Raw genomic sequence first — 26,316 nt, 5'->3', positions numbered from 1 at the left:
CTCAAACAACCAGACAGCTGCACAGATTCAGCAAATAAGATTGTTATAGACAGTGCTTAGTAGAGCTAATTACACTTTTCCAGTCTCCAAGGCACTTACTGGGAAATAGATTATTTGAGGGAACACATTTTACTTTGTTGACTCAGGAGAGAGGATGAAAGAGTATAGGCAGTCTGATCTATTCTTTTAATATTAAACTACTACACTTCCATGAAGGAATTTGAGACATAGCTCTTCAATTTGGGAACTGAGTCAAAGTCCTTAATCTAAGAAGTCTGCAGTTTTAGCTTTCTTCTTACATCAAACTCCAGGAAAACAATTGAGATCAGATTGAGGATGCATGTGAATTTTAGCCTACTCAGAGACACTGGCACTCAAAGTCTTGCACAAGTTTACCTATGGGGTCATTAAAGACGCCAAACAGTTTTACATTTGCCATTAAATTATAATTTTCCCCTACTGTGTCTTGAACTATTACACAAAATTATACTCCAAATTAATGGTAGCTACTTACAGCAGTTTATAATATTCTTGTTCTTTTTTCATCTTTTGAAAGCAAATAATTTTGTCTTCATTTTGCATGGCCTTAAAGAACTTTGCAATGTGCAACAACTCAATTTCTTTTCAAAGACAATCTCTAGATTAAAAAGTAATTCTATACAATGCATAAGCAGTCTTTAGGGGAGGGATCAGTATTTGAATCTCACCTGTCGTCTCCTAATGTTTAAATCACTTAGCTAGAGACATGCAAATGATCTCTGAACTGTGAGTATCTTCAAGAAGATCTCCTGGGAAATAAATGCTGACTGTACACTTCTGTAGAACAAAAGTCTTCAAAGTTCACGACATGTTTTCATCAATGGCTCAGTTGTGCAAATGATGCATTATCAGAAAATGTGAAAGTATTGGACACTATTTGAACATGATCAGCATTAACAGTTTGTTACCAAGATTACTAACAAACTTCTCAAACTTCCTCACATTGGTGTCACAAACTGCTGTACTTCCATTTTTCACATAAAATACAAGTAAGACTTTCCACAAAATCATGCTAAAAACCTCATTCTAATCATCAGCTACTGGACGCCCTTAGGTATGTGATGATCTCCACTAGTGACACTATTGGTTGAAGTTCTCCTATCCCCTGAGATTGACCAGCCTTTCCCCGATGCTCTTACCAATGCACACACAGAGACACACTACTATGGTACCAAAATGTAAAGAAACATCTTCCTTTATAGGAATAACTACCTATTGACCATAAGAGAAGCATGTGGGTTTGAAAACAAACTCATCAAAAGGTATGATGATGATAAAATGAATCACAAGGTCTCTTGTGAAGGTGATCATATGTCAAATTAGCCTGGCTGGCTCAATCTCCTCCTCCCAGGAGCAAAAAGCTTTGGGATGTTGCATATTGAAATATTACAAAGAGTAGTGATCCTAATTCTCATAGCCACTTACCAGGGATAAAGTTGCACACTCAGAACTGAAATTACAAGCTCTTGCTGTGACAGTGGTGGTACTTTCGTGGGCCAGTATAACCAAACTACTGCAATGCAGACAAAATTCTCAACCAAATTGAATTTTGACTCCTTCATATTTTGGGAAGGTGGAGTCAGTATGATGGAGCCAGGCATATTTAATGGATGTAAATCAAAAAGATGAAAGAGACACTGTGGATTGTGGTTTTCATCCAACACCAGGATAAGTCCAGACAATAAACATAAACAGCAAACAAAACCACTTCATTGATGGGAATGCAGCTGCATGCAAGAAAAAAGAAAGAAAAAGAAAGCTCTAATAAATGCAGAACCTAGTTAGTAAATGTGTAAATGTGCAAGAAAGTCTCAGATCCTCCAGGCAGCCCAAGAAGGCTGTAAAAGCCCTTGGTCTTCAGAGCCTTTCTGCCTCATACCTTACCCCTATATACACATCAGACACTACAATTCTGGTTTGAGTTTTACAAAATTTGGTACTGAGATATGTTTTCACTGGCAACAGTAGTAAATATTTATTATCCTGCAAAAATATCTCATGTTATTCTTTTTCTTATGAGACCAACTTGTTCCAGCTGTTCACTGATAGGTATTAACAGATGTGAGTTTATAAAGTGAGATAGAGAAGACAGACTGTTCTTTTGTTCACAGCATGAGTACTCTACTATGCACTGGGGTTTATGCTGCTGTTTCATTGTTTAATGCTATGTTTTATTGACACATGCTGCCTGATTTTGTCAACCCCAGTCTAACATGGTATGACATTTCCAAAGCAAACATGATAATAACTTGAGAGGTACCACCTGAGCTTGTCTTGCCTAGAAAGTTCTCTGTAACATTATAATCTAGCTCATATACTGCAGCAGTGCCTAAACCAGTTTCTGATTAACTACAGAATCATACAGAGAAACCTTTTACTTTGATTCTGTGCTACACTTGTAGCTACAATAAGTTTTAACTCAAATTAGGCAGTTTTTTCTGCTGCAATTTCTGATCACTTGAGGAACAGATCCTAACTTTGGAAAGAATGCACATGCACGGACTTAAATCTGCAAAGAGCTTTGAAAGACTTGATTAGAAGAAAGCTTTAGAGGGAACTGCAGAAAGGGATTGCAAGAATAGGAAAATGTACTTCATCATGAGAAAAGTCATTCTCTGTCCACCTGGATATGTTAAAAATACCTGCACTGTGTTACCATTATTCTTTCCAGCCATATTGATATTGTGGAATTATAACTTCTCTGCTATGTTAGATACATAGGTTTAATCCATAAGAGAAAGCAATTTTGCAACAACTGCAAATGAGTGATGACTTCTTTGGAATGCATCTTCTTTGATCGAGCAATAGCTTCAGCTGAGTTAAAAAAAAAAAAAGATATTTAATTCAGACCAACCTTCTGCTATATTATAATATCAGGTTGCTAAACTTCCATTCTCTTCTGTTGTTTATTAAGAAATTCTAGTCCTTAAAATTATTAATTCTTCAATGGAACTGATGAACCTCCTTTAATTTTGTGCCAGTAATGACTGCAGTCAGTATAACTTCACCAACATCTTTCCCTGGCTTTAATTACAGTTCAACATCAGTCTGTACAGATACAAAGACTCCAAGAAAGAAGTTTTAGAGATATCAGGCTGTGAGTTGTATGGGCTGACAGGACACTGAATCATCCAGAGCCTTCAGGCAGAGCTTTTCAAACCTTCTTCCTGTAAAGACCAAAGCTCTCAGTCTCTAAACACCACCTTTATTAGAACACAGCCAACCAAAGCAGTGCCTGATAAAGTACAGATCTACCAGCACAACAAATAGGAGTCAGTTTATAAAGACACACTAAGAAAGGCTTAGAACTTCAAATCTTTTCATCTTTCTCCTAGACATGCTTCCAGGCCAGCAAATTTCAAAGACCAGTTTCACACAGCCTTCCCTTCCTTCCCTCTGAGACTTACCAGGGCCTAAACTCAGATGCCAAGAGGTGCTGCACCCATCAGAAAGCTCTAAGCTCCATTCAAAAGAGTGTTCCAGCTTACTGCATCTCCCCCACCACCTGTGCCCTGAGCAATCTCAGCTGTGCTCAGGAAAAGCATAATCCCTCCGTCCTTTTAAAGGAGTCTTCCGAAGTACCACAGATAAGATAAAGAAAACCACAATCATCTTCTATGTTGCCCAGGTAATAGTATATATATCCTATTTGTGCAACAAGCTGCTGAGTGGATGTAGTGCTTCAGAAAAAGTTTTATCTCTATAATTTTGAGTGTTCCTAGTAAATTTTCCTGCTGTATCCATCTATCCTCTTTTTTTACAAGGATACTCTTACCTATTACATCTATGGAAGGATAACCAGAAACAGTAATCACCTCAGTAAGCTCTTCACTGAATTTCCCCCTTCTCAAATCAGCTTATTGCTCCATTCTCATCCCCATTCAAAGACATTAATCTCAAACCAAACATATTCTCATAAAGCAGGAATATTGAAACAGTTACAGGGCCTTTTTCTATCATCATGGTACTGTAGGTAAAGGGTCTTTAAAGTGTAACAGAAGAAGCTTCCTTAGTTTAAAATTTCCTGCTTATGCAACAACAGGAGGCACACCTATTACGGATCACCGTCAGCACTTTCCAGGCTTTGATAAATTGTCTCAGGCTTGATTTACCACATATAGACAACAGAAAATCTTCTACAGCTGCAGTCTGACTCGTTCTCCTTTGGCAATGGATATGAAGTTATGCACACAGTGTTTTCTGGAACTAGTGACTTGTAAAGGGACTTGGTTCAGTACAGACAAGCTGGAAAAGGGGCTGGGAGAAGAAAGAAGTACAGGCCAACTCAGGTTATGATGCAGCACAAATTTAATGAGGCTGAGGAATGGAAGGAAGCAATGTAAAGTATAAGGAATACATTTCCATGGTCCACTAAGGACAGTACCCACTCATCCCTCTCACCATGACACACTCAGCAAAACAAGATCTTCCTTCTTCTTTGTTTAAGTGAACTGTACTAATTCAGCCATGCAAAACAATTTCTAATAATTACATATTTTTCTAGTCATTTTCAAATACAAAAAAAAAAAGCATGAGAGAGCAAAACTTTTGATCAGAAATGTAAAGTAAAGCATAACAAAAGTAAGACAAGCATAGGCCTGATTTTAGGAGATGCCAAGCTCCCACAGCTCCATAAACTTCAGGTTGTGGGCATCTAACACTGCATCTGAAAAACATGGCCATGAGCTCAGTCCTGTGTCGAGTCGTGCTTCAGCGTTCCTGGTCATTTCTTCCTGCTTGCTCCTCACGCTTTAGCACGGCCCATAGAAGCCACTGCGGTAGGTGTTGTAGCGACGGTAGGGCCGGCTGTACCCACTGCCCAGGCCTGGATAGCCAAAGCTCCCTAATCCTGAGGAGCTGCCAGAGGAGATGGGCACCCCTCCAGCACTGAGAGCACTCCCGACAGCCGCAGACGCTGAAGATCCCACTGTGGTGTTCTGGGGGAAAGAGCTAAGGATGGGTCCAGGCAGGGTCACGACCACAGGAGAGGGCTGGATCACCACTGTTGAGTCCTGGCACTGCCTGACACAGGGCTCGTTGCAACTATTTGCCAGTGGGGTTGGGCCACAGGAGGTGGGGGGGCACAGGTCGTAGCAGGACATGTCTGTGGGATGGAGGTAAATCTGAAACACAAAAGAAGGAAGAAGTGCAATACAAGAATTTAAATCAAACTGCATTCGTACAGCTTGAATTCTCTGATAAGGGAAGTTTATCACAAACAAGATGATATTCAACAGGGTTGATCTTGAATTTTCTCTAAGGAGACCTCTCTTGGAGGTCCTTTTGTCAAGTTTTAGAAAGTGGAAAATAGAAGCTTAAGCACTTAAAATTTGTTCTATATGAAATAGAAACAGGCAGCTGAATCCAGCAATGCTTCTGGTTTTGTGTATTGTTAATATTAAAATCATTAGCAGATCTTACAAGTTACAGTGCAAAGCTGTCTGCAGTTGTTTGGAGGATGGAGAAGGTCACTCCTTGCTTACAGAAAAACTAAGAATTGAGTTTCAAAGGCAGGCATGGGCTCTATGTGTAGAGCTGGCGGTCCAGGACTGCCAGTATTGGCCACTATTCCAGTGTTTTCCTGATCTGGCCTTAGCTGAATTCTCCACAGACCAGCACACTACTCTGAAGAGACCCAAGAATTCACTAGAGATATTTTATGTTCAACTGCTGGACCTGAAAGCTTGTTTGGATCCCAAAGTTGATTAAATACACCTAACTTTCTAACTTGTGGTTAATCACCCCATTCAATGATTTTTATGACTGACCACCAACAGAAAAGTTCCTCTTTCATACTACAACATTTGGGAGGAAAAACTACAAAATCATCAAGGCAACAGCTCAACATATAAAGAGAGAAGAAATGGGTTCAGACTTACCCTGCTCACCAAAGGCAAAGAAGGCAAGAGAAATAGATGGATGAGCCTTGAGTTGCTCAGGTTTTTATACTGAGTCCCAGGTTGCCCAACAACTTAGGGCATTTTTTGTGCATGAAATTATTTATGAGCCACTACTGATTACATGGTTTTTTGCCTTAGTATTTGTGTGTATTAGTGCTTCACTTCCTTATCTTGTGGCATGAATATCTGACCACAAGTCTCTTTCATCTTAAAATATTCTGGGCCAAGTTAATTTCTCCAAACACTAGAATGATTAATTCAGAAGGATTTATTCTGCCTTCAAAACCCTTTTGGATCTGCTTGGTGTCATTAAAGGAGATTAAGCTTAATTTACATAATACAGTCCCTTGTACCCTTCTCTGCAAGGTAAATACTGTTGGAAACCATGAAGAATTTCAGCTTTTGGAAGTCAACCCATAAGCATTTGTAGTTTGGGAATTCAAGCTGCTTTTAGGGAAAAGAAAGACTGAATTTTGCAGAAAATAGCCAGGAATAACACAGTTTTCACCCAACTCCAGCCCCAAAATTAGAGAAGAAGCACAAATACAAAAGGGAGGGACACTGAAGAACCCTGTGAGAATCAGAAGAAACTGAAGGGTCATGGCTGTGTACAAAGGCTGAGATATACCTAGAAAAACACACCAGATACAGTTCCTTTGTCATGGAAGAGGAAACAAAAAAGAGTGTTAGAAGTCCAGTCTAATGAGATAATATCAAGTGACAGCACTTCTGTGAAAGAGTCTGTCTCTAATCCTGGCTCTAACCACTTAAGAGTTCTTTACAGAATCCACAAACTCACTTTTTTTCTTATCTCAGATCTCAAAATAACAGCAACTGGCTTTAGGTTAACTTCCACATGCATAAATATGTTGCATTGTTTGGTGACACTTATTCTCAAGGAAGAGTTCTGCAAAAGATAAGCATTTCCGAAAGTCGGCTGTGGAGGCAGACATCACATACGCGAATTCTTCTTTTCCTCTTGCAGCATTCATTTCTCCAGCTATGCTGCAATATTTGGTACAGATGTGTTGTAGACCAATGGTACCAGTTGGAGAAGTATAAAAAGTATAGAAAGCGTCAATAACTTCTTCACTTGTAGTCAATTTTTCTGTCACTTTGCAGCAGTCTTTGGATTGCACAATGAAATTGAGCCCTTTTGGGAGCGTGTGGGGGATGCAGGATAAATAATAAATGAGTAAAATACATAAGCAATACTACACACAGAGATTAGTACTGAAATTTCTGCTCTCTTAGCACTTGAACTACTGAGACATGTAAATCATCTTTAAATTAGGAGTGTCTTTATAAGATCCCCTGGGAAGAGAAACTTGTTTGGCTTGGCCATAGGCTCCTGAGAACTTCAAAGTTTATCAGAAGCTTTTATTAAAGTGCTAAGCATGCGAAAGAGATGTGCAAATTTAAGATACATGACCCATATTTGAATTCTTCTATCACTGCTATAATAATATATTATTAAGGATTGAGAGTGCAGGTCAGTTATTGGGTTCTAAAATTTATGTCACTGTTCCTAGCTGAAGGAATTAAAGTATTTCATTTTTAATTAAAGAAATAGCTCAAGGTTTGGTTTAAACCATCACATATTTCAAGGAAATTCCCAGATAAATTGGCCTAACTTTTTCTACCTTCACCAACCCTCCCCATACCTCAGTACTTCTCTATATTCTAAAGGGTAGGCAGCTTCTCTTCTCCAGGTTAAACAGCCCTAATGTTCTCAGCCTGTCTCCGTAAAGGAAGTGCTCCAGTCCCTGATCATCCTCGTGGCCTCCTCTGGACTTGCTCCAACAGCTCCATGTCCTTCTTATGTTGAGGAATCAGAACTGGACACAGTGCTCCAAGGGAGAGTCTCAGACTATAAGTTTAAAATAAAAAAGACCTAGCAACATTTTCAGAGCTGTCTACAGCCTTCCTTGGGGAAAAAAAAAAAAAAAAAAAAGGAAAAAAATTCTTTTTCTAACTCCAACCAATTTATTATACAGGCAGAAATGACTTAATGGCCCCATCTTTGAGATGAATTCAAGTGAATGAATCAGAAGTACACAGGGATTTTTATATGATCAAGGACAGACCTATATATTCAGATTATAATTACAATTCTTTGCATAATGTGAGAACATCCTCCGGAGACAACAGCGAGTGATGAAATGTCTGAACAAAAAACCTTAATCAGAGTGGAACTGAAATCTTACTCACAGTAATCCCCTTGTGATGGCCCCAGACACAAAAGTGACCCCAAATGTGTGCATGGAGAAAAAGACACATAGAAAATGGACATTTCAAAGGAATTAAGAGCACCATCTGCAATCATTTTTTTTTTTTTAATTAATTAGCTTATATAAAGAAATTGATGCCTCAGAGGCTTTGAGAAGTTGAACTAATCTGAAAAAGTTCTAGCAACTCAGAGCTCTCCTTTCTCTCACCATTCACAATAGTTCTGATAGTTCTTGCTTTTATCTCAAACCTCATTCTTAGCTAATTGTATTAATATAGGTGCTTATTGACAACATTAGGAGCAATCTGTGTGTCCTACACACCATTTGAAGTTCACAGAATAATCCATGGCATCTGCTTCCAGGTGACTGAGGGTGAAATCTGCTTAATGCCCTCATGGTGTTAGCAATTTCTGGCTTATTGCTTAAAACAGAAGATGTATCTGTAGCACAGGGTTGTTCAACTTAGTCAGACTGGATGCCTCTGCCTGGCACTGCTCTTTTTATTGCAACCCACCACTCATTATTTGCTATAATTTGTTATTTAGCCCAGGCAGATGAGTGGCACTGCTGTATGTGTAATCTCAGATGCCTTTTGGTGTAGGCAAAGCCTATAATTTGAGCTTTGCAGCTTCAGCTTCTGCTGCTCAGAGAGTTTCCCTCAGGGCAAAGATGTTCAAATATGGGTAGATATGTAGTCCTTGAGTTCATACATTAACATATCTATTTTCATTGTTAATATTATTCAAATACTGTAATGAACAACTTTCAAATGACTAAAGTTTGAGGTTTGGTTTTGCATCTGACTGTGGTCTGATAAACTTCATCAATTTACATTACAATTTCCCTTTTTGACAAAAAACTACTGCATACATATCTGTGGGGTATTTCTGCAAAGAACCAGGTGTAGCATGGTCATTAGGCTGGAATTCAATTGGAAGAGTAAAAGAAAACAACAACAAAAATTAATTTATCTTGGAGGGGAGAAATTATTTACTCTCCAGAATCACTGCAAAACACCACTCCCCAAATGGGTGGTCTTTAGTTATTATTTAAATATATTTGAAATGGAGACTTTCATTATATTTCAGATTGTAAGAGTGCGATCAGTATTTCACTGCCCAAGGTCCTATATGTCAGACATCTTCCTTGCAGAATGATGTCTTGGTGCCACCCAGACTAATGAATGTGTGCTTGTAATCCATCACCTCAGAGCAAGGGATTGCCAATAAATATTGGTATAAAACCTTTTCACCAGGCATTAGTTCTGCTGAGCATCAAATGAGGCATTGCTCAGGTGCCTTTTTCTGCAATCAGACTCCAGGTCCCTGATTTTACATTTACTTCCATTAGTCACTTACGAAGTAAAAGATCACAGACTTCTTGTTTGGAGCTGGAGACCCAGGACTAACATACATCCTTTTAAAGCCTTTCTATGCAGTAAGAAAAGAAAGGTTTTCATGCTCAAAATAGAATTTGAAATCAGATTTTCACACTGGGTGAAAATTCAACTTGTCGCTTACGCTACAGATACCTACAATCAGTGAGTGTACACAGGTACCTCTGCCAGCCCAACTGTTTCAGTACCAGTCCGTGAAGATCCACAGAGGCACCAGCAGTTCAGTTAACAACATGAGTTACAAATCTAAATATGAGTAGCCTTAGGTTAGAATTAGTTATAAAAAATATTCAATATGATTTGCAGGGGGAGCAGGTCTACTCTGAGAGTATTCCCTTCCAGACTCCCGGTTTTGTGTCCCATTTGGCTCAGAAATGCTTTCCAATGAAGGAGAGAATTTGGTAACAAGTGCTCTTAAGTGAATGGTCTTACCCTCATGATGAAAGCCAGAGCAGGGGAAGGAAAAGTAGCAAACGTATGGTATGTTTACACAAAGTAGATACTATATCAATACATAGTATCCACTTTGCTACAATGTAACTAAGTTGTTTTCCCAAACAGCCTCTACTTTCCTACAAACAATCGACCTTGTATACACAATATTCCCCCAGTTTCCCAGCTATAAAATGATCTCTTAGCAGAGAAGTCATCAGAGGTCATACTTACCTCTAGTCAACATGGAAAAGCAGCTTTTGATTAATAAAACAGAGAAACAGTAAGAAATCTTACCAAAAGTGAGCTGCTGAGAGTTTTTCAAACAAATACCAGGAGACTTGGATAGTGATGCAGCATAACTTTAATGAGGGCAAAAAGCAGAATAAAAAAGTACAAACTATATATTTCCAGGATTCAGTAAGACAACAGCTAAAGTGTCTTTCATCCTGGGTTACTTTTCTCAGTGCTGCTGTGAACTGAGACAATAAAGTCCTGTTTACAGCAATAGAAAAAAATAATATTTCATCAAAAGTATGAAGTATTCAAAGAATAAGACAAGCAAAGGCCTGATTTTAGAAGCTCCCATAGTTCCACTAACTTCAGGTGGAATTTTGAGTGTCTGACATCACATCTGAAAACCACGGCCATGAGCTCAGTCCTGTGTCGAGTCGTGCTTCAGCGTTCCTGGTCATTTCTTCCTGCTGCTCCTCACACTTTAGCATGGCTCACTAAAGCCACTGCGGTAGGTGTTGTAGCGATGGTAAGGCTGGCTGTACCCACTGCCCAGGCCTGGATAGCCAAAGCTCCCCAATCCTGAGGAGCTCCCAGAGGAGATGGGCACTCCCTCAGCACTGAGAGCACTCCCAATGGCTGCAGATGCTGAAGATCCCACTGTGGTGTTCTGGGGGAAAGAGCTGAGGATGGGTCCAGGCAAGGTCACGACCACAGGAGAGGGCTGGATCACATACGTGGAGTCCTGGCACTGCCTGACACAGGGCTCATTGCAACTATTTGCCAGTGGGGTTGGGCCACAGGAGGTGGGAGGACACAGGTCATAGCAGGACATGACTGTAGGACAGAGAGAAGTCTGAAATATAGGAAAGAAAGTAAACGTAATAAAATTCTCTAATAAGTTTGTAGAAGTCAGGCAGGAGCGTAGTGTCTATGAAAGTACTTAGAGCAGGTAGTCAGAAAGGTGATCACTTATCAGATCCAAGTCCACGGCAGACAATCTGAAAATAGCATAGAGTTTTCTCTTATCTTTATAAGGCTGCTGGAAGATGCCTCTGCGCTGGCCTCTGAACTGTGGTGCCAGTCATGGCAAAATTTACGGTAAGCCTTACCAGCAAAGGTACCTCCTGTTCTTTGGTAGTTTCCCTTTGCACTGTCTCCCTGAAGTACAATTGTGACTGTGACCAGGAGATGAAGAACAGCAGCTGGAGAGCTTTCATGAGGCATGGATAGCAACCCTGAGATGAACACTGACACATAACTGGTTTTAGTGCCTTAATGCTAGAACTTAATGCTAACAGCCCAGCCAGCACTGTTTGCAGAGCTGTTGAACAGTGTCTGAGAAGTATCCTTTGCTCCCAAATGCCCAAATGTTGTATGACCACAGCAGGCAAATTTGGAGTGTACAGAAGCATTATTTTCCTCATCAGAGGTTTCTGCCTTGATTTGAATTCAATGTATTTGGGTCTGCTGGGATCACTGCTCTTCTGCCTGTGAAAAAGAGGACTTAGGGATAGATCCTCACACTCAACATGGATTTATGATTTTGCTCGTGCCAGTTTCTTAAGATGATACTGTATTTCCAGGTTCATTGGCTAACTACATCTTTAGCAGGAGTCTCTAAAATGGAGCATGAAGCTGTTTCCTTTAAGAGACAACATTGCCAGTATCCTCTAAGCCCTGTCTCATCACACCCTGCTTCACAAGTAAATAAAACCCTGTTTTTGATAGAACTAAGGCTTTCTAATTTTCCTTCCCAAAGGGGCGGGGGGGGGGGAAGCTAGCAATATTTGTAAAGGACAAAGAATAACAACAGCAGAAAAGCAGTCATCAAAGTAACAGTTTAGCATTTAAAAAGACACTGTGTAGATTCAGACTTACCTGTTCACCTGGGCGAATAAGGCCAGAGAACTGGATGGAAAAGTCTTGTCTTGTATAGGCTTTTATACCATGTTCCAGACTGCCAGCAGACCAGAAACATACATTATGCATGAAATTATTTCACGATTTTGCATGCAAAATCCACCAAACTCATCAACCTTTTTTTTCTGACTCAAAATCTTTTTCACTATTGCTCTATTTTCTTCTCTTCCCCTTATTACATTCACATTCCAGTACAGACGAAGCTTTCATCTTCACCAATGGGGACCCACTGAATTGCTTGGAAGACTGTGGTGATTCGTTTGAATTACAGCAGTAATTATGTCACCTCCTAAGGCCAATGTAAATTTTATGCTTCATTTTAGTCATCAAGACACTGCTTAAGGGAGTATATGAGATGCATAGTCCTTACTCAAGACTTCAGTCCTTTAGGTGAATAATCATTTAGGACTGAGGTGGGGATTTGGGCTCAAGCATTTCCATTTCAAGGACTTAGCTTTACCACAAGACAAGATGTAGAATAGGTATTCCCAAATTTTGCACTTCTGCACTGTTTCAATCCCACACATAGAGCTGAGGTTAAAGAAAATTCAGGCTGGTGAGAACTGCTGATCAGAGACAATAAAACACATTCTAGAGCTGCTTGGACTAACCCACAGTTCTCCATACAAACCCAGTGTACGTATGAATACAGCTAATACACACATAAGACTGCATTTCTCTACCCAATCATAAATTTAACTTCATTTTCCTTGCTAAACTCAAGCACACTTTCAATGAAAGAGCTTGATTATCTGATCTTATTACTTTGTGACATTTATTAACTGCCTCTAATTCTCAATATGATTTCTGTGCAGTCTCTCATCTGAGGAATCACCATTATTCCTACCTGAAATCACACTAAGTCGCTGGGATGTGCAGCATTTTTCACACCAAATTAAAGACAAATGTGGGTATTAAAGATTGCTTTCAACTATTGGTTCTTAGAACTGGGGTTCTGCCTGAGTCAAACAATGGCATCAGGAGAAGTTACAACCAGCAGTTCTCCATTACATTAATCACTACATGATTCTTTCACCTCTGCAGCCTGCAATGGCTGTCCTCCAACATGTTGGAAACACTGGCAGAGATGGAAAGGACAGAAAAAGCAGGGATGAAATCTCTCCTCTTAGCACCACTGTCCCTCAGCAGGAGATACGAATTAACTCTAAATGAAGGGTTGGTCTTGGTCTTCAGAAGAACAAAGGACTTCAAAGTTCAGAAAAGCTTTTCACTAATGGCTCAAATATGCAAAGTTTCTTGTTACGTGATGTTCAAGGTACATGACAAGATCTCAGCACTCGCATCGCCTGGCTAATAATCCAATTTTGAAGTGTGTGAGTCAAGATCACTCAAAGAACTTCACAAAGTAATTCAAGGGAAACACCTTCAGAAACTTTAATGATTCTATTAAAAATTTCCCTAATTGATTAAAAAAAAAAAAAAAGCAGCTAAATCTTCATCTTCTTTAAATACCATACAAGGATTTTTAAAAAATGATATTTTAAAAGAAAAAAGTCTATATTTTTCACTGATTCTCCACAAGAAAATTCTCCTGTCATAGAATCATAGAATAGAATCATAGAATAGTTAGAGTTGGAAAGGACCTTAAAATCATTTAGTTCAAACCCCCCTGCCATGGGCAGGGACACCTGATACTAAACCGCGTCACCCAAGGCTCTGTCCAACCTGGCCTTGAACACCGCTAGGGATGGAACATTCACAACATCCGTGGGCAACCCATTCCAGTGCCTCACCACCCTCACAGTAAAAAACTTCCTCCTTGTATTCAATCTAAACTTTCCCTGTTTAAATTTTAACCCATTCCCCTTGTCCTATCACTACAGTCCCTAAGGAAGAGTCCCTCCCCAGCATTCTTATAAGCCCCCTTCAGATACTGGAAGGCTGCTATGAGCCTTTCTATTTAAGAAGCAGAGTCTTTTTCTTCCCCTTCCTCAACATCTCTACTATCCAATGCTACCTGGAGTCTTCTTAAAAAATTATTTCCTCATAGCTCCTCATCCTATATAAAGGTGAAAACTATCACTTACCTGGAGAATTCATTCCCCTTTCATCTGTAAAATGCCAACTTTTCCTCCTTCTCACCTCTAGGGACATAAGCAGTGTTTCTTGGAGGGTATATAATATTTTAGAAACATTAACAGCCTGAAAATGTTTTCATTGATATTCTGCTAGTTCAGTTTAGATTTCACCCAAAAGATTGAGAGCCTTTGGATCTTGCTTTTTGGGATTAAGGCTGTTAGACAAGGATACTTCTCACTTACAGATCAGTGATGGAGTTTCACATTCCACACACCCAATTACAACCTTTTGTGTAACAACAGAGAGCTCACTGTCAGTCTGGTGAACTACAAAATTGCCAAAGAGCTGACAAATTACTTACATGAATTGAAATTTGTAGCATCTCTATGTTGACTTCAGAGGCCTGAGTGTAATAGAACAAGGCATTCAAATGATCATCAGATCTCTGAGATGAAAGAAGCTTTGAGGAAGGCTTTTCATTAAAAGGCAGGATGAGACTAGACTGGTACATAAACCATAAACAATTTAACTCCTGGGAACAATTTAGCTACTGGGGACAATGTACTAGCTGCAACGAATTTTATGACTGGATTTATTTCAGTGCCTACATGAGGGTCTCTTCCATTTCCCCCCCTCAAACCTATTGGTTTAGTAGCTTTAGTAGCTGTTGCAAGTTTCATTTAAATCTCAGCTCTGCCCTTTAGCAAAAACAATTTACTTGTGAGGATTTCTGAAGTTTTTAATGCCTGCATGTGCTATACTTATTTTGTGTTGGCATGCTTCATTCCTTGAGCTCATGTTGGAATTCTGTAGGGTTGCAATCAGGACAGTAAAGACTACTTGTTTCTTATCAGAAATCCTAAAATACATGGTACTTATGCAGTAAATAGCAAGTAAATACATCAAATATTGTTGTTGAAGATGCTATGTGTATCCCTTCTTTGAGACTTCTGCTGTTTTATTTCAGCACAAGTCATGTTTTTATGTTTTACTTCATAAATCCAATTATTCAAGCAGTGATTTGGTGGTAAAAGAATGTAAATCTTTCTTTGTACCCTGAAGCTCCACATCAGAGTAATTGAGAGTGTGAATCACAAGATTCCTTAAAACAAACATTGTTATATGCTGGCTTAGATACCCTGGCATTGTGCTAGATCATAAAACACTTCCAACCTTGAGAATAATTTCTTGGCAGAGATGCAGAAAGCCAAGTAATATGATGAGTCAGTGTGGAATCAATAAGCAATTCAGCTGCTAAATTAGACATTTTCTTGATTTGGAGCTCTAAACATATGTTCTTCTCTTATTAGTGGCCCCAGTATTATTCATATCATGTCCCTGGGCAGTGATGATCTAAGCAGTGAAGAATTTCACCCAGAAGAAGTCTCAAAAGAAGGTAGGTGAGGAAGCGAAATAAAACAGAAGATCAGAGATGTGATAAAAGCATAACTTTAATAATACTAAAGAGTGAATTGAAATACTGCAAAGCAATAGATTTCAGCATGGGAAGAATGGCACATCTTGTGATGATTCCATGGACAGAGCTCTTAGTGTAGCATTACACCTTGACAATTAAGTCCCATCTACTGTCTAAATTATAAGTTTTACACCAGTCAGTATCAATTACAGAGTTGTGCAGCAGAACTGCATACTTGATTACAAATATAAAATAGAACAACAAGAGGAGGGCCCTCATTTTAGGGAATTACTAGCTCCCACAGCTCCATAAACTTCAGGTTGTGGGCGTCTAACACCGCATCTGAAAAACATGGCCATGAGCTCAGTCCTGTGTCGAGTCGTGCTTCAGCGTTCCTGGTCATTTCTTCCTGCTTGCTCCTCACACTTTAGCACGGCCCATAGAAGCCACTGCGGTAGGTGTTGTAGCGACGGTAGGGCCGGCTGTACCCACTGCCCAGGCCTGGATAGCCAAAGCTCCCTAACCCCAAGGAGCTCCCAGAGGAGATGGGCACTCCCTCAGCACTGAGAGCACTCCCAATGGCTGCAGATGCTGAAGATCCCACTGTGGTGTTCTGGGGGAAAGAGCTGAGGATGGGTCCAGGCAAGGTCACGACCACAGGAGAGGGCTGGATCACCACTGTTGAGTCCTGGCACTGCCTGACACAGGGCTCGTTGCAACTATTTGCCAGTGGGGTTGGGCCACAGGAGGTGGGGGGGCACCGCTCATAGCAGGACATGTCTGTGGGATGGAGGCAAGTCTGAAATACAGGATCAGAAGTGAATGCAATGTAGGAATCATATTACATTTACATTTACTCAGCTCAGGACAATAGGAGCTTTCAAAGGATTTGTTTTTGCAACTGAGTGGGGTGTGAGTTGAGAAAGAAAGCAAATTCTTAAATATGCTACATGAAGATGGAGGCTGAAGTAATTCACTCTCAGTTGTTGGTGATCCAGTGGAATAGCTGGAAGCAGAACAAAAGGACACATACCTATATCATTACTTTTAGTATTTTGATTGGCTGTATGTCTGGAAAGACACTACTGAGATCCAGCTCCAGGTATTCAGAGGATTGTAGTAGTAGTAATTATGAGTAATACCTAGCTACAAGTGCACTTACAGATACAGTTCAGCAGACAGCTGGTAAATGAAATGAATAATTTTCCAGGTTCCAACTTTGCCTACAAAGAGGTATGAATTTCAGTATCGTTAAGGATGCTTGAAGCTGATGTCTTAGGAAATCTTTCCCAGACAACTTGTCCACAGTGGACAAGATCTCAATCCTATGAGAAAGCCAGGATTTAGAATCATAGAATGGTAAGAGCTGGAAAGGACCTTAACATCATCTAGTCCCAAACCATGGGCAGGGTTGCCTCACACTAGACAGAGCCTTGGGCAACAACAACCTGGCCTTGAACAAAATACTCCCTGAATAAAATATTCCCTGAATACTCACTGTGTCTGGTTCCAGCATACCACTAAGAACAAAGTTTGCTGTTTCCTATGTTTATCCCAGTTTGTTGGGTGCTGAGGTCTCCTCTATTTTTGCTATTTTTTTCCTTTGTTCTCACAGTCCCTGAAACCAGTTCTCTAAGTTTGCAGTAGATGTCATTGCTCCCTATAACAGAATTTCAAACCTTGAGTACTATGAGACACCAAGCAGAGCTTTCTGATATGTTTATCAGGTTGAAGTCCATGTTGATTATTATAGTAGAAGGTTCAGGGTATGAGATTAGAGTCAATATCCTTGCTATCCTTGCTGAACTCACTATGGCTATTCCTTCTCATATCAGTATGCAGCTCTGTTTTATCTTCATTTAGAAAGTGGTATTTAGAGTTCAAAAACTTGTGGTTCCATCTAATCGATTTTATAACCCACAGACCTCTGCTTTAAACCTTCTTAGTTTCTCTGCTCACCAGCTGATTCTTTTAGTATATGTATCATTTTACTTATCACTTACTTCCCACTGGGCCAAGTAATAAGTTCATCACAATAAAAATGGGCAACAATGAAAAGTTTCTATGGAATAAACAGCAAAGAAAAGAAGTTTTTTTATGACATTTCTGAAGATAAATGAACTGACATGCTTCACAAACACTGTTGTTTTCATATCAACCCAGCTGAAAATTCAGGCATTACAGATGATGGATAAGACCCTTAAAGATATAAAAAGCACATTGAACTTAAAAGATGATTGAGCACAGAGATCTCTGTAATCTTATAATGGTTTGAGTTGGAAGGGACCTTTAAAGATCACCTTGTTCCAACCCCCCTTGCACCGACATACTACCCATTCAGTTTGTTCATCTTTATTAATACCACTATTATATCTGAATATCTGAAAGCCCATATTTGAATAAACTTATATCACCTTTTCAAGGATCTATATGGCCAAGTCAGAAGTCCAGAAATACCTGCATTTCCAACAGCAAAACCCAATGTTTTAAAGAGAAGAAGTCTTCCCCCCAACCAAACCAGCAGCTAGCAGAATACTGTGGTAAAAAAACAACAGCAAACAAATTGTTATGAAGGTAAGAATTCAGCAAATGGAAAGAAGTAGATTTGAACTAACCTTGTTCACAAAAGAGGAAAAGGTAAGAGAAGTGGTAGGAAGGACCTTGAGTTGAGTTTGCTTTTATACTGCATATCGAATGGCCTCAGGAGCACAGACATCCTTTGTGCATGAAATTATTTACCAGCGAGTATGTCCTGAATGCAAAGTGCTTCCAACTGATTAAATATCTTTTCCTTACTATTTATTACTTTGTTTTTATTTCCTTATCTTCTGACATAGATATTCCATCACACAAGTATCTCTCATCTTCTGGTATTATGGAGCAAATTTATTCCAGTGCCACCTTTCAGGCACGACAAACTTTATGTTTCAGTATATGTTTCACCTTAGTCATAAGCAAAAATATTAAGAATTTATACCATGCATAATTCATCATTCAAAGCTGCTCTTTTATTAAAGATTATGAGTGTACATCCTTAAGAAATTCTTGTCGCCACCAGTGTTTACAAAGCTCCGACTCCAGCCAAGCATAAGAACAGTCCAGACTGAACTTTGGTGTTTTGTGAAGGCACAAAAAAGCACAAACATATGCACACCTGAAATCTCACTGAATGCAGAAAAAAGAATCAAAGCCCTGTGTGAAATACTTTTATACTATATCAAATTTACATAGTATCACCCTATTACACTTCAATAACACAGCCTGAGACACAGCTGATAACACATGGGGATACGTAGACCTGATTTATCTGTTCTTTTAAAAAAAGAACCTGTATCTCCATTCTGTACCATCTCAGACCACATATGTGAATAGCGCTGCACAAGTCACCTTGAGGACAAATACAAATTGTAAAATACTTTGAGGTATCATTCTCCACATAGGGGAAAAAACCCCAGCAGAAAACATAAGGACTTGTTCGCCACTGAACTTTTTCCCTTGCTACAGACTGAAGTACAACAGTAATTACACTACAAACTGTTAGAATTCTGTTATGTAAGTGGAATATATATATATATACACACTAAATGTTTTTTAACTTTACTTTTCAGTCTCTCCTGGACAAGCTGCAGGGTTTGAACCTCCTTGTTGAGCATCTTTCACAGTAATTCCATGACATCATGCTGTCTGAAGATGGCCAATTCCAGGACTTTGGTTTCTTTCTTCTTTTAAATCAGCAAACATAGACCAAGGGGCTTATGGCAGAGACTAGTTCTCCAAGGTTTTTCATTCACCAGCAGCACAAATGTACCTTTCAGGACAGGCTGTTCTTGAGAAAAGGCCACTTAACAACTGGACACTTTATTCTCCTGAAATTCATTTCTGTACTTTTACTACAGGTTCATTTGCATCATAGAAAGACGCCTTTCTGCCACCAAGAATGAAGCCATTCTTTGATGTACATCAGAGTGCAATCAGTGATTACTCAGAGATCTGTGTGAATAATTACTTCAGTCACACCAGTTATGTCAACAGGGCACCAAATACTTGTGGATGCATTCAAGTCCCTTCAATTATTTGTATAGAAAGCACAGTCATAGAAATCAAATTTTAAGCGGAGACTCTATTCAGTCTAGGACCTACTGATTTCCCATCTTTCATAGCTTGCTTTTGCTGCCTCAAGCTACAGTCTAAAAGTAAACATATCCCATATTATCTCTAAACCATTCTCCCCCTACCTCTAATTTGGTAACTTTGCAAGTAAGTAATTTTTAAGCAAAGAAAGCTTATAAGCTTAAAACATTTGAAAAAATATAAACCTATCTTTTTTCCCCTGGGATGTGAACATTTGAGCTGCTTCTAGCAGTGAACCTGAATGCCAGTTGTCTTCCCTCTGGTTACTTCACTATCTCCATCAGCACTACAACATTTCAATTTTGAAATAGATATTAGTGGGCTTTAAAGGAGAAAGCCCTGAATGAAGTGGACAGTTGTCAAAATTACACAACTCTCACTCATGTTGCTTTCCTGTCCTATGTTCTGTTAGACCCTACGTAGCACCAGCAGAAGAACAAAGGCATAGATGCAATTAAAAACTTGGATAAATTTCTCAGAAGCTTATGTGCCTACAGACAAGCTATTCTTTATCTGTCTTTGATGTCTCTTAGCTGCACACAATGTTCTGAGCTTTAACATCTTTGAGAAAAACCCTAGAAGGTAACAGGAGCAATTTGGTTTTAATCTTACAGGAAATACCTATGGCCATTTATCTACTTCTTCACTCATTTTCCCCTTAAATTATGAGAGTTTTTGTGTGGATTAGCTAAGCAACAAGATTTCATGGATTGTGCTTAATGTTTGAACAAGAAGATATGAAAGCCCATCATCAACATAGTTTTCTGATTCTGCTGAGGTGTGAACACTCAACTTCTGCTTTGAAGCCCTGAGTCAAAATCACTCAAAGAATGTCATGGTTAAAGCTTCAGAGGCTGGTAGTATTCAATCTAATCAAAACCAGATACCCAAATACTGCTTCTGAATTATGGGGTTTCATATTCTGAGAGTTCTACAGATGCCAAATAAGTGATAAGATCAGAAAGTTCCAAAACTAAAAGAGTACAATTGTACTTTTAAGCACAGAGGTGGAAAAAAATTAGCAAGAGAAATATATACGTAAAAATGTTCAGTTTCACAGGAGTCTGAACAATGAAATTCTTTTTATCATGTTGATTGTGGTGACTATTCAATTCACATTTTCAACTGAGAAGGTACTCTGCAGAGATTTGCCACAGGACATATTCTTCCCCAAAAGGATGAAAAAAGGAGGAGAAGAAAACCATAATGAAACTGCAAATTGATGCAAAATGAGTTTAATCATGAAAAGTCAAGCAACATTCAGCAAACAAAAGATATCTATATTTATAAAAGAGAAAAAAAACGTTTAACCCATTGCAAGTGAAAGACAGCAAGAGAGATTCCACTTTTCCTCAAGTTCTGAACAAAAACCCTCCACTGATCATTTTCAAGTACAGCATTATACCAAGACAACGTGAAATTCAAAATCACAGAGGCATGGAGAGTCATCAAAAGCAGGAATTTCAAGAACAAGACATGTTGGCCAAGTGCCCGGACAGCACCTTGCTTCTCTCTCTCTTTTTCAGGGAGGGAGAGGAGCACTGAACTCATCTGGCAACTGTGGCCAGCAGCTCCAGCCTCAGTCTGACACCTGGCTTTGGGCTTCCTGGTTGATGGATGTCCAGCCTGGGTTTAGCAGGGCAGGCACCTTCTGCCGCAGTAGCGGCCACCAATGCCAGAGAGGCTGAAGCCCCCGGAGTTGATGGGCACTCCCTCCTCACTCAGGATGCTGCCAACAGCAGCAGATGCTGAGGATCCCACAGCGGTGTTCTGGGGGAAGGAGCTGAGGATGGGTCCGGGCAGGGTCACCACCACAGGAGAGGGCTGGATCACCACGCGGGAGTCCTGGCACTGCCTGATACAGGGCTCGTTGCAGCTGTTGGCCAGTGGGGTTGGCCCACAGGGACGGCACAGATCGTAGCAGGACATGGCTGTGGGATGGAGGCGGACCTGGGAGAGAGGGCAAAGAAAGCACAGTCAGCAGTGTTAGAGTGACAGCAAAGATATAGGCTGGGGAGCTGGGACAGCCTGTGTAGGGTGGCAAAGATCCTCAGTAGGGAGGAAGAGAGCCTCTGGAGCTGAAGTTCCCAAGGAGGCACAGGAAAAGTGTAAGAATTTCTTCCACCTACCCCAAGTGGAGAACAAGAGGAAGAAACACAGGGAACAGGATCAACGAGAAAGGCTGCCAGCAAAAGCTACCAAAAGGCTAGAGCACAACTGAGGCGAAAAGAAAAAGAGGAGAACAAGATAGAAGACAAAGACACTTGCAGCTCACCTTGCTCACCAAGGAAGAGAAGGCAAGAAAAGTGGATGAGAGAGCCTGCTCTTGGGCTGACTTTTATACTGGTCCGGACTGCCCCAGGCCCAGAGACACCCTTTGCTCATGTAAAGTGTTTACCAACAAGCTCATCTTGCATGCAAAGCACCACAATTAAAGAAATGAGGACAGTGCTTACATTCCCTGCAACGCTGCCTTTTCATTTCCCTGTTTGTGACGTAGCCATTCAGCAACAAGCCTCCTTTCAAGTGACAATATCAGAGGACAAAATTATTACATGAAACATGACACAGAAGTATAAGAATGATTTTATTGCACAGTACCTGAGCAAGGAAAATGCACAGACAGTAGACAGGTGCAGCCCAGAGTCAAGGTCAACCACCAAGCTCCTGGTGATGAAGCAGGACTGACATAAGGCCACAGTCTCTCTGCACATTAGGAGCAGATCCCTGGATGCTGACCTGGGCCACAAAGCTCATCAGTTGCTGACAACGGCCATAATAACCAGGCAGACCCAAGCACAAGCTGGGAATTCCATCCACAACTGAGGGTCTGGATCAAGGGGCTCAGGCATACACAAATGTACTAAAGAACAGGAAGCTCACACTCCTACTGCTAAACTGAAGAAAAGGATAAGGGCTCTGTACAGAGCTTAAATAGAGAACTGGGTTAGAGGGGAGTAGGAGGCCTGAGAGACCCCAGGTGAGGCTCATCACGGCCATTGGATTGGGAGTTCCTGCACTCAGGCCACTGATGTGCAAGAAGAGCAAATCTCTGCCCCTGGGACACAGCACACCAGCTCCATCTATGACCACAGTGTGGAGGGAGGGACTTTTCCTTCAAGAGAGCAAGTTTACATTCATTGTATATGTGCAAAATCTGTCTTTTCTGCTAAGCATCTTTTCAATCCTATCCCTGCCCCAGAAAATCCATGCATAGGGTCTCCTACCAGACCTTCATATTGCCACATTTAATGCCCAGCAGCTTTCACTCAGAGAAGATAGGACTTTAGGTATGGGGAAAGACACTGTAGGTGTTCCCACTACATACGGCACAGCACAAAATGTGCCCATAACTGCCTGAAGCAATACTGAGGACCAAAGGGCAAAACATTAACTGTGCAAGACTAGAGGATGAGGCCGGAAGGGACAGGCAGCTCATCATCCCCTAGATCACCTGTTGCAGTAGCAACTACTATATCTCAGAGGTGTAGGCCACACCACCTACGTGCCAACTCCATGCATGGGCAAGGAGATTTCCCTCCCTGATCTCAGTGGACTGCTGTTCAGGGCACAATGGCTGCACCCTGTAGTATTTCTTCATTTCATCTTCTGGTATACAAGAGACAGAGGGCTTCACTACAGCTTCATGGACAACAAGTCATGTACACTCCCAAGCAGTGACTCTGCAGGTCTAACATTGCTATGTACTTCAGAAAGGGGTCTGAGAGGCAAGTAGACATGGTCTGGGGGCAGAAGTGATGGGTTACTGTTTTTTTGACATCTGAACATGCCACACACATCTACCGGCCATGGAAAGAATTGAGGGGTTTGATGTGAAACACAAGTCTTTTGTACAGGACAAAGGGATGTGTGTGACTTTGGAAAGGCACTATCGGATGCAATTATGTCATTCAAGTGACAACTTCAGTTGAACACACCATCCCAATCTCCCAAGAAAGATGTAAACCACCACATACCTTCACCCACGCCTTTCCCCTGTATAGCATTCCATTTTTGCCTGCCCAGCTTGGCTGGGCATCCCAGGAGGGAAGAAACACGAGGAGACTCAAGCTACAATGCAGCATAAACTTTAATGTATCTAAAGAAAGAAACAAAGCAGTGAATCCTGGAAGGGATGCCGTCCAGGCTGCGACAAAGGCACCTGACAGTCAGGAACCTCTTCACAGCATCAAGACAAACACCTTCCTCCCACGCCCATGGGGAGAAGGAAATGAGCAGGAGCCCTCTCAGCTTGCTTCAGGATGAACTCATAGCACAGGACAACAGGAAGCAACAGGGACTCATGATGCGGACAAGAAAGCAGCAGCAGAAGATGACTGGCCATGTCTCCAGACAGCACAGGCTGGCAATTTGCTTCCATACCTCCTCTCAGGAGGGAAAGAGGATGCTCAACCCATCTGGGAACTCTGGCCAGCAGCAATGTCCTCAGTCTGGCACCTGGCTTCATGCTTCCTGGTCCATGCACTCACTGGAGACGTCCAGCCTGGCTTTAGCAGGGCAGGCACCTTCTGCCACAGTAGCGACCACCAAGGCCAGAGAGGCTGAAGCCTCCGGAGTTGATGGGCACTCCGGCCTCACTCAGGATGCTGCCAACAGCAGCAGATGCTGAGGATCCCACGGCGGTGTTCTGGGGGAAGGAGCTGAGGATGGGTCCGGGCAGGGTCACCACCACAGGAGATGGTTCAATGATGACCCTGGAGTCCTGGCACTGCCTGATACAGGGCTCGTTGCAGCTGTTGGCCAGTGGGGTTGGCCCACAGGGACGGCACAGATCGTAGCAGGACATGGCTGTGGGATGGAGGTGGACCTGGAAGAGAGGGCAGGGAAAGCACAGTCAGCAGGCAGGGAACATACTGACAGCCTACACAGTCAGAGCAAAGCACAGGCTGGAGAGCAGGGACAATCTCAGTAGGGAGGAAGAAAGATCCTAGACGCCCAATTCTGAAGCATCCCCTGAAAAAGGTTTTCCCCCACCTTCTGTTGTGGTTGCAAGGATCCAAGACTCAGGACACAAAGAAAAAGGAGCTCAGTGATACAACAAGACAGAGGAGAAAAGGAGAAAGAGCGGGAAAAGGCAGTTGTATCTCACCTTGCTTACCAAGGAGAAGAAGGCAAGAGAAGTGGATGACAGAGCCTGCAGATGGACTGACTTTTATACAGGTGTGGGACACTCCAGGCACAGAGGCAGTCTTTGAGCATGGAATGTGTTTACCAAGAAGCTCATCTTCCATGCAAAGCATCGCAATTAAATAAATGGGGACACTGCTTATATTCATTACTATGCTGTCTTTTTGTTTCCCTGTTTGTGACATGCCCATTCAGCCACACAGGCTCCTTTCAACTGACACTATTAGAAGCCAAAACGTTTCCAGGGGAAATGACAAGTCAGCACAGGCAGATGATGCAGCCAGCGATGAGGAGTGTCCTACCTCACAAGGTGAAGCCAGACTCTTGCCCTCAGGGACTCACTTTAAAGTGTTCCTGAAGCATGTGGCCCATCTCCTTCAGCCCTGCGGCTTCAGCCTGGACATCCACACACAAGGCTCAGCTCCATCAGCCACTCGTTCTTGTGCTATGCACACACATTCTGTATTAGGCATTGACTTTCCAGGCAGGGCACCTCTGCTATGGGGTTTCGACTCTCTGAAACTGAGCTTTGATCTCAGTAGAAGTTGTTCTGCCTCTTTTGCCATCTTTCTTCTCTCCTTCATCTCCACCTGCCTTTAACAGCAGACTAGCAGTGCCTAAGAACCAAGGCTATTCCCCTCCCAACACTATTTGCTGGAGACCACTTACAAAGTTGGATACTCCCCGATGACCAATGTACATGCTGGTAATCAATACATGTCCTTCTTTTTATGATGCTCAGCAACAGAATGAGGAGTCACTAGCCATAAACTAAACCACAAGTTTCACCTGAAAATGAGGAAGAATTTCTTTCTCAGAGCACTGGAACAGGCTGCCCAAGAAGGTTGTGAAGTCTCCTTCTCTGGAGACACTTCAAATCAGCACAGTAGCATTCCTGTGTAACCCACTCTAGGTGGCCATAACTTGGCAAAGGGGTTGGACTGGATGATCTCTAGTGGTTCCTTCCAACATAAATGATTTTGTAATTCTGTGATTCTCTGAATCTGTGTTCTTACTGCCCATGTCTTTGACACTTCTGCTTTAGCCACGCAGACAGCTGGCAGACCAAGCATGGCCAAATACTTGGCAGGAATTCCACAGGACACCCAACTCTGCTCACCAGCAAGCAGGGTCCATAAATCTTTGCAAGGGCAATAGGAGTGTCACGGCACAACTCCTACTGTACCTGAAGCACAACCAGAGCAGCAGCACAAAATATTGCCTGCCTGTTATGGGGGGACTGAGAACTGAGATGTTGGGGTACCATTTCCTCAGTCTTTCCAGCTTGGGGGGTGATTGGAGGGACAGAGGAATCACTGCTTGACACCTCTATGGGTACAGCCTGCACAGCAGCTGAGTGGGGTTTGGGGATGATTTGCAGCACATCTGCTTCAGAACAACTGTTGTTAAGGACACATTGACACA

At 41.4% G+C, this 26,316-nt stretch overlaps 1 protein-coding gene and 4 pseudogenes across 5 annotated transcripts; all 5 read right to left on the bottom strand.

The window, feature by feature from the left end:
- Positions 1 to 4,790: 4,790 nt before the first annotated feature.
- LOC308230480 (feather keratin 4 pseudogene) lies at positions 4,791 to 5,141 on the bottom strand (annotated as a pseudogene). The gene has a single exon. The product of its transcript is annotated as a feather keratin 4 pseudogene (transcript).
- A 5,575-nt stretch (positions 5,142 to 10,716) lies between these two features.
- On the bottom strand, positions 10,717 to 11,067 carry LOC308230482 (feather keratin 4 pseudogene; annotated as a pseudogene). The gene has a single exon. The product of its transcript is annotated as a feather keratin 4 pseudogene (transcript).
- Positions 11,068 to 16,039: 4,972 nt separating this feature from the next.
- Positions 16,040 to 16,390, bottom strand: KRTAP13-2 (keratin associated protein 13-2; the record flags this gene model as incomplete). The annotated part of the gene is made up of 1 exon (XM_080635193.1): positions 16,040 to 16,390. One exon carries the CDS (start codon positions 16,388 to 16,390, stop codon positions 16,040 to 16,042), a length of 351 nt encoding a protein of 116 aa, XP_080491319.1.
- A 4,985-nt stretch (positions 16,391 to 21,375) lies between these two features.
- On the bottom strand, positions 21,376 to 21,672 carry LOC308230488 (feather beta keratin pseudogene; annotated as a pseudogene). Its single transcript has one exon. The product of its transcript is annotated as a feather beta keratin pseudogene (transcript).
- Positions 21,673 to 24,253: 2,581 nt separating this feature from the next.
- Positions 24,254 to 24,550, bottom strand: LOC308230490 (feather beta keratin pseudogene; annotated as a pseudogene). Its single transcript has one exon. The product of its transcript is annotated as a feather beta keratin pseudogene (transcript).
- Positions 24,551 to 26,316: the final 1,766 nt, after the last annotated feature.

This window comes from Psittacula echo (genome assembly GCF_963264785.1).
Source record: "Psittacula echo genome assembly, chromosome: 26".
NCBI lineage: Eukaryota > Metazoa > Chordata > Aves > Psittaciformes > Psittacidae > Psittacula > Psittacula echo.
The sequence above is the reverse complement of the archived record's forward strand: the minus strand, read 5'-3'. Positions and strand labels throughout refer to the sequence as shown.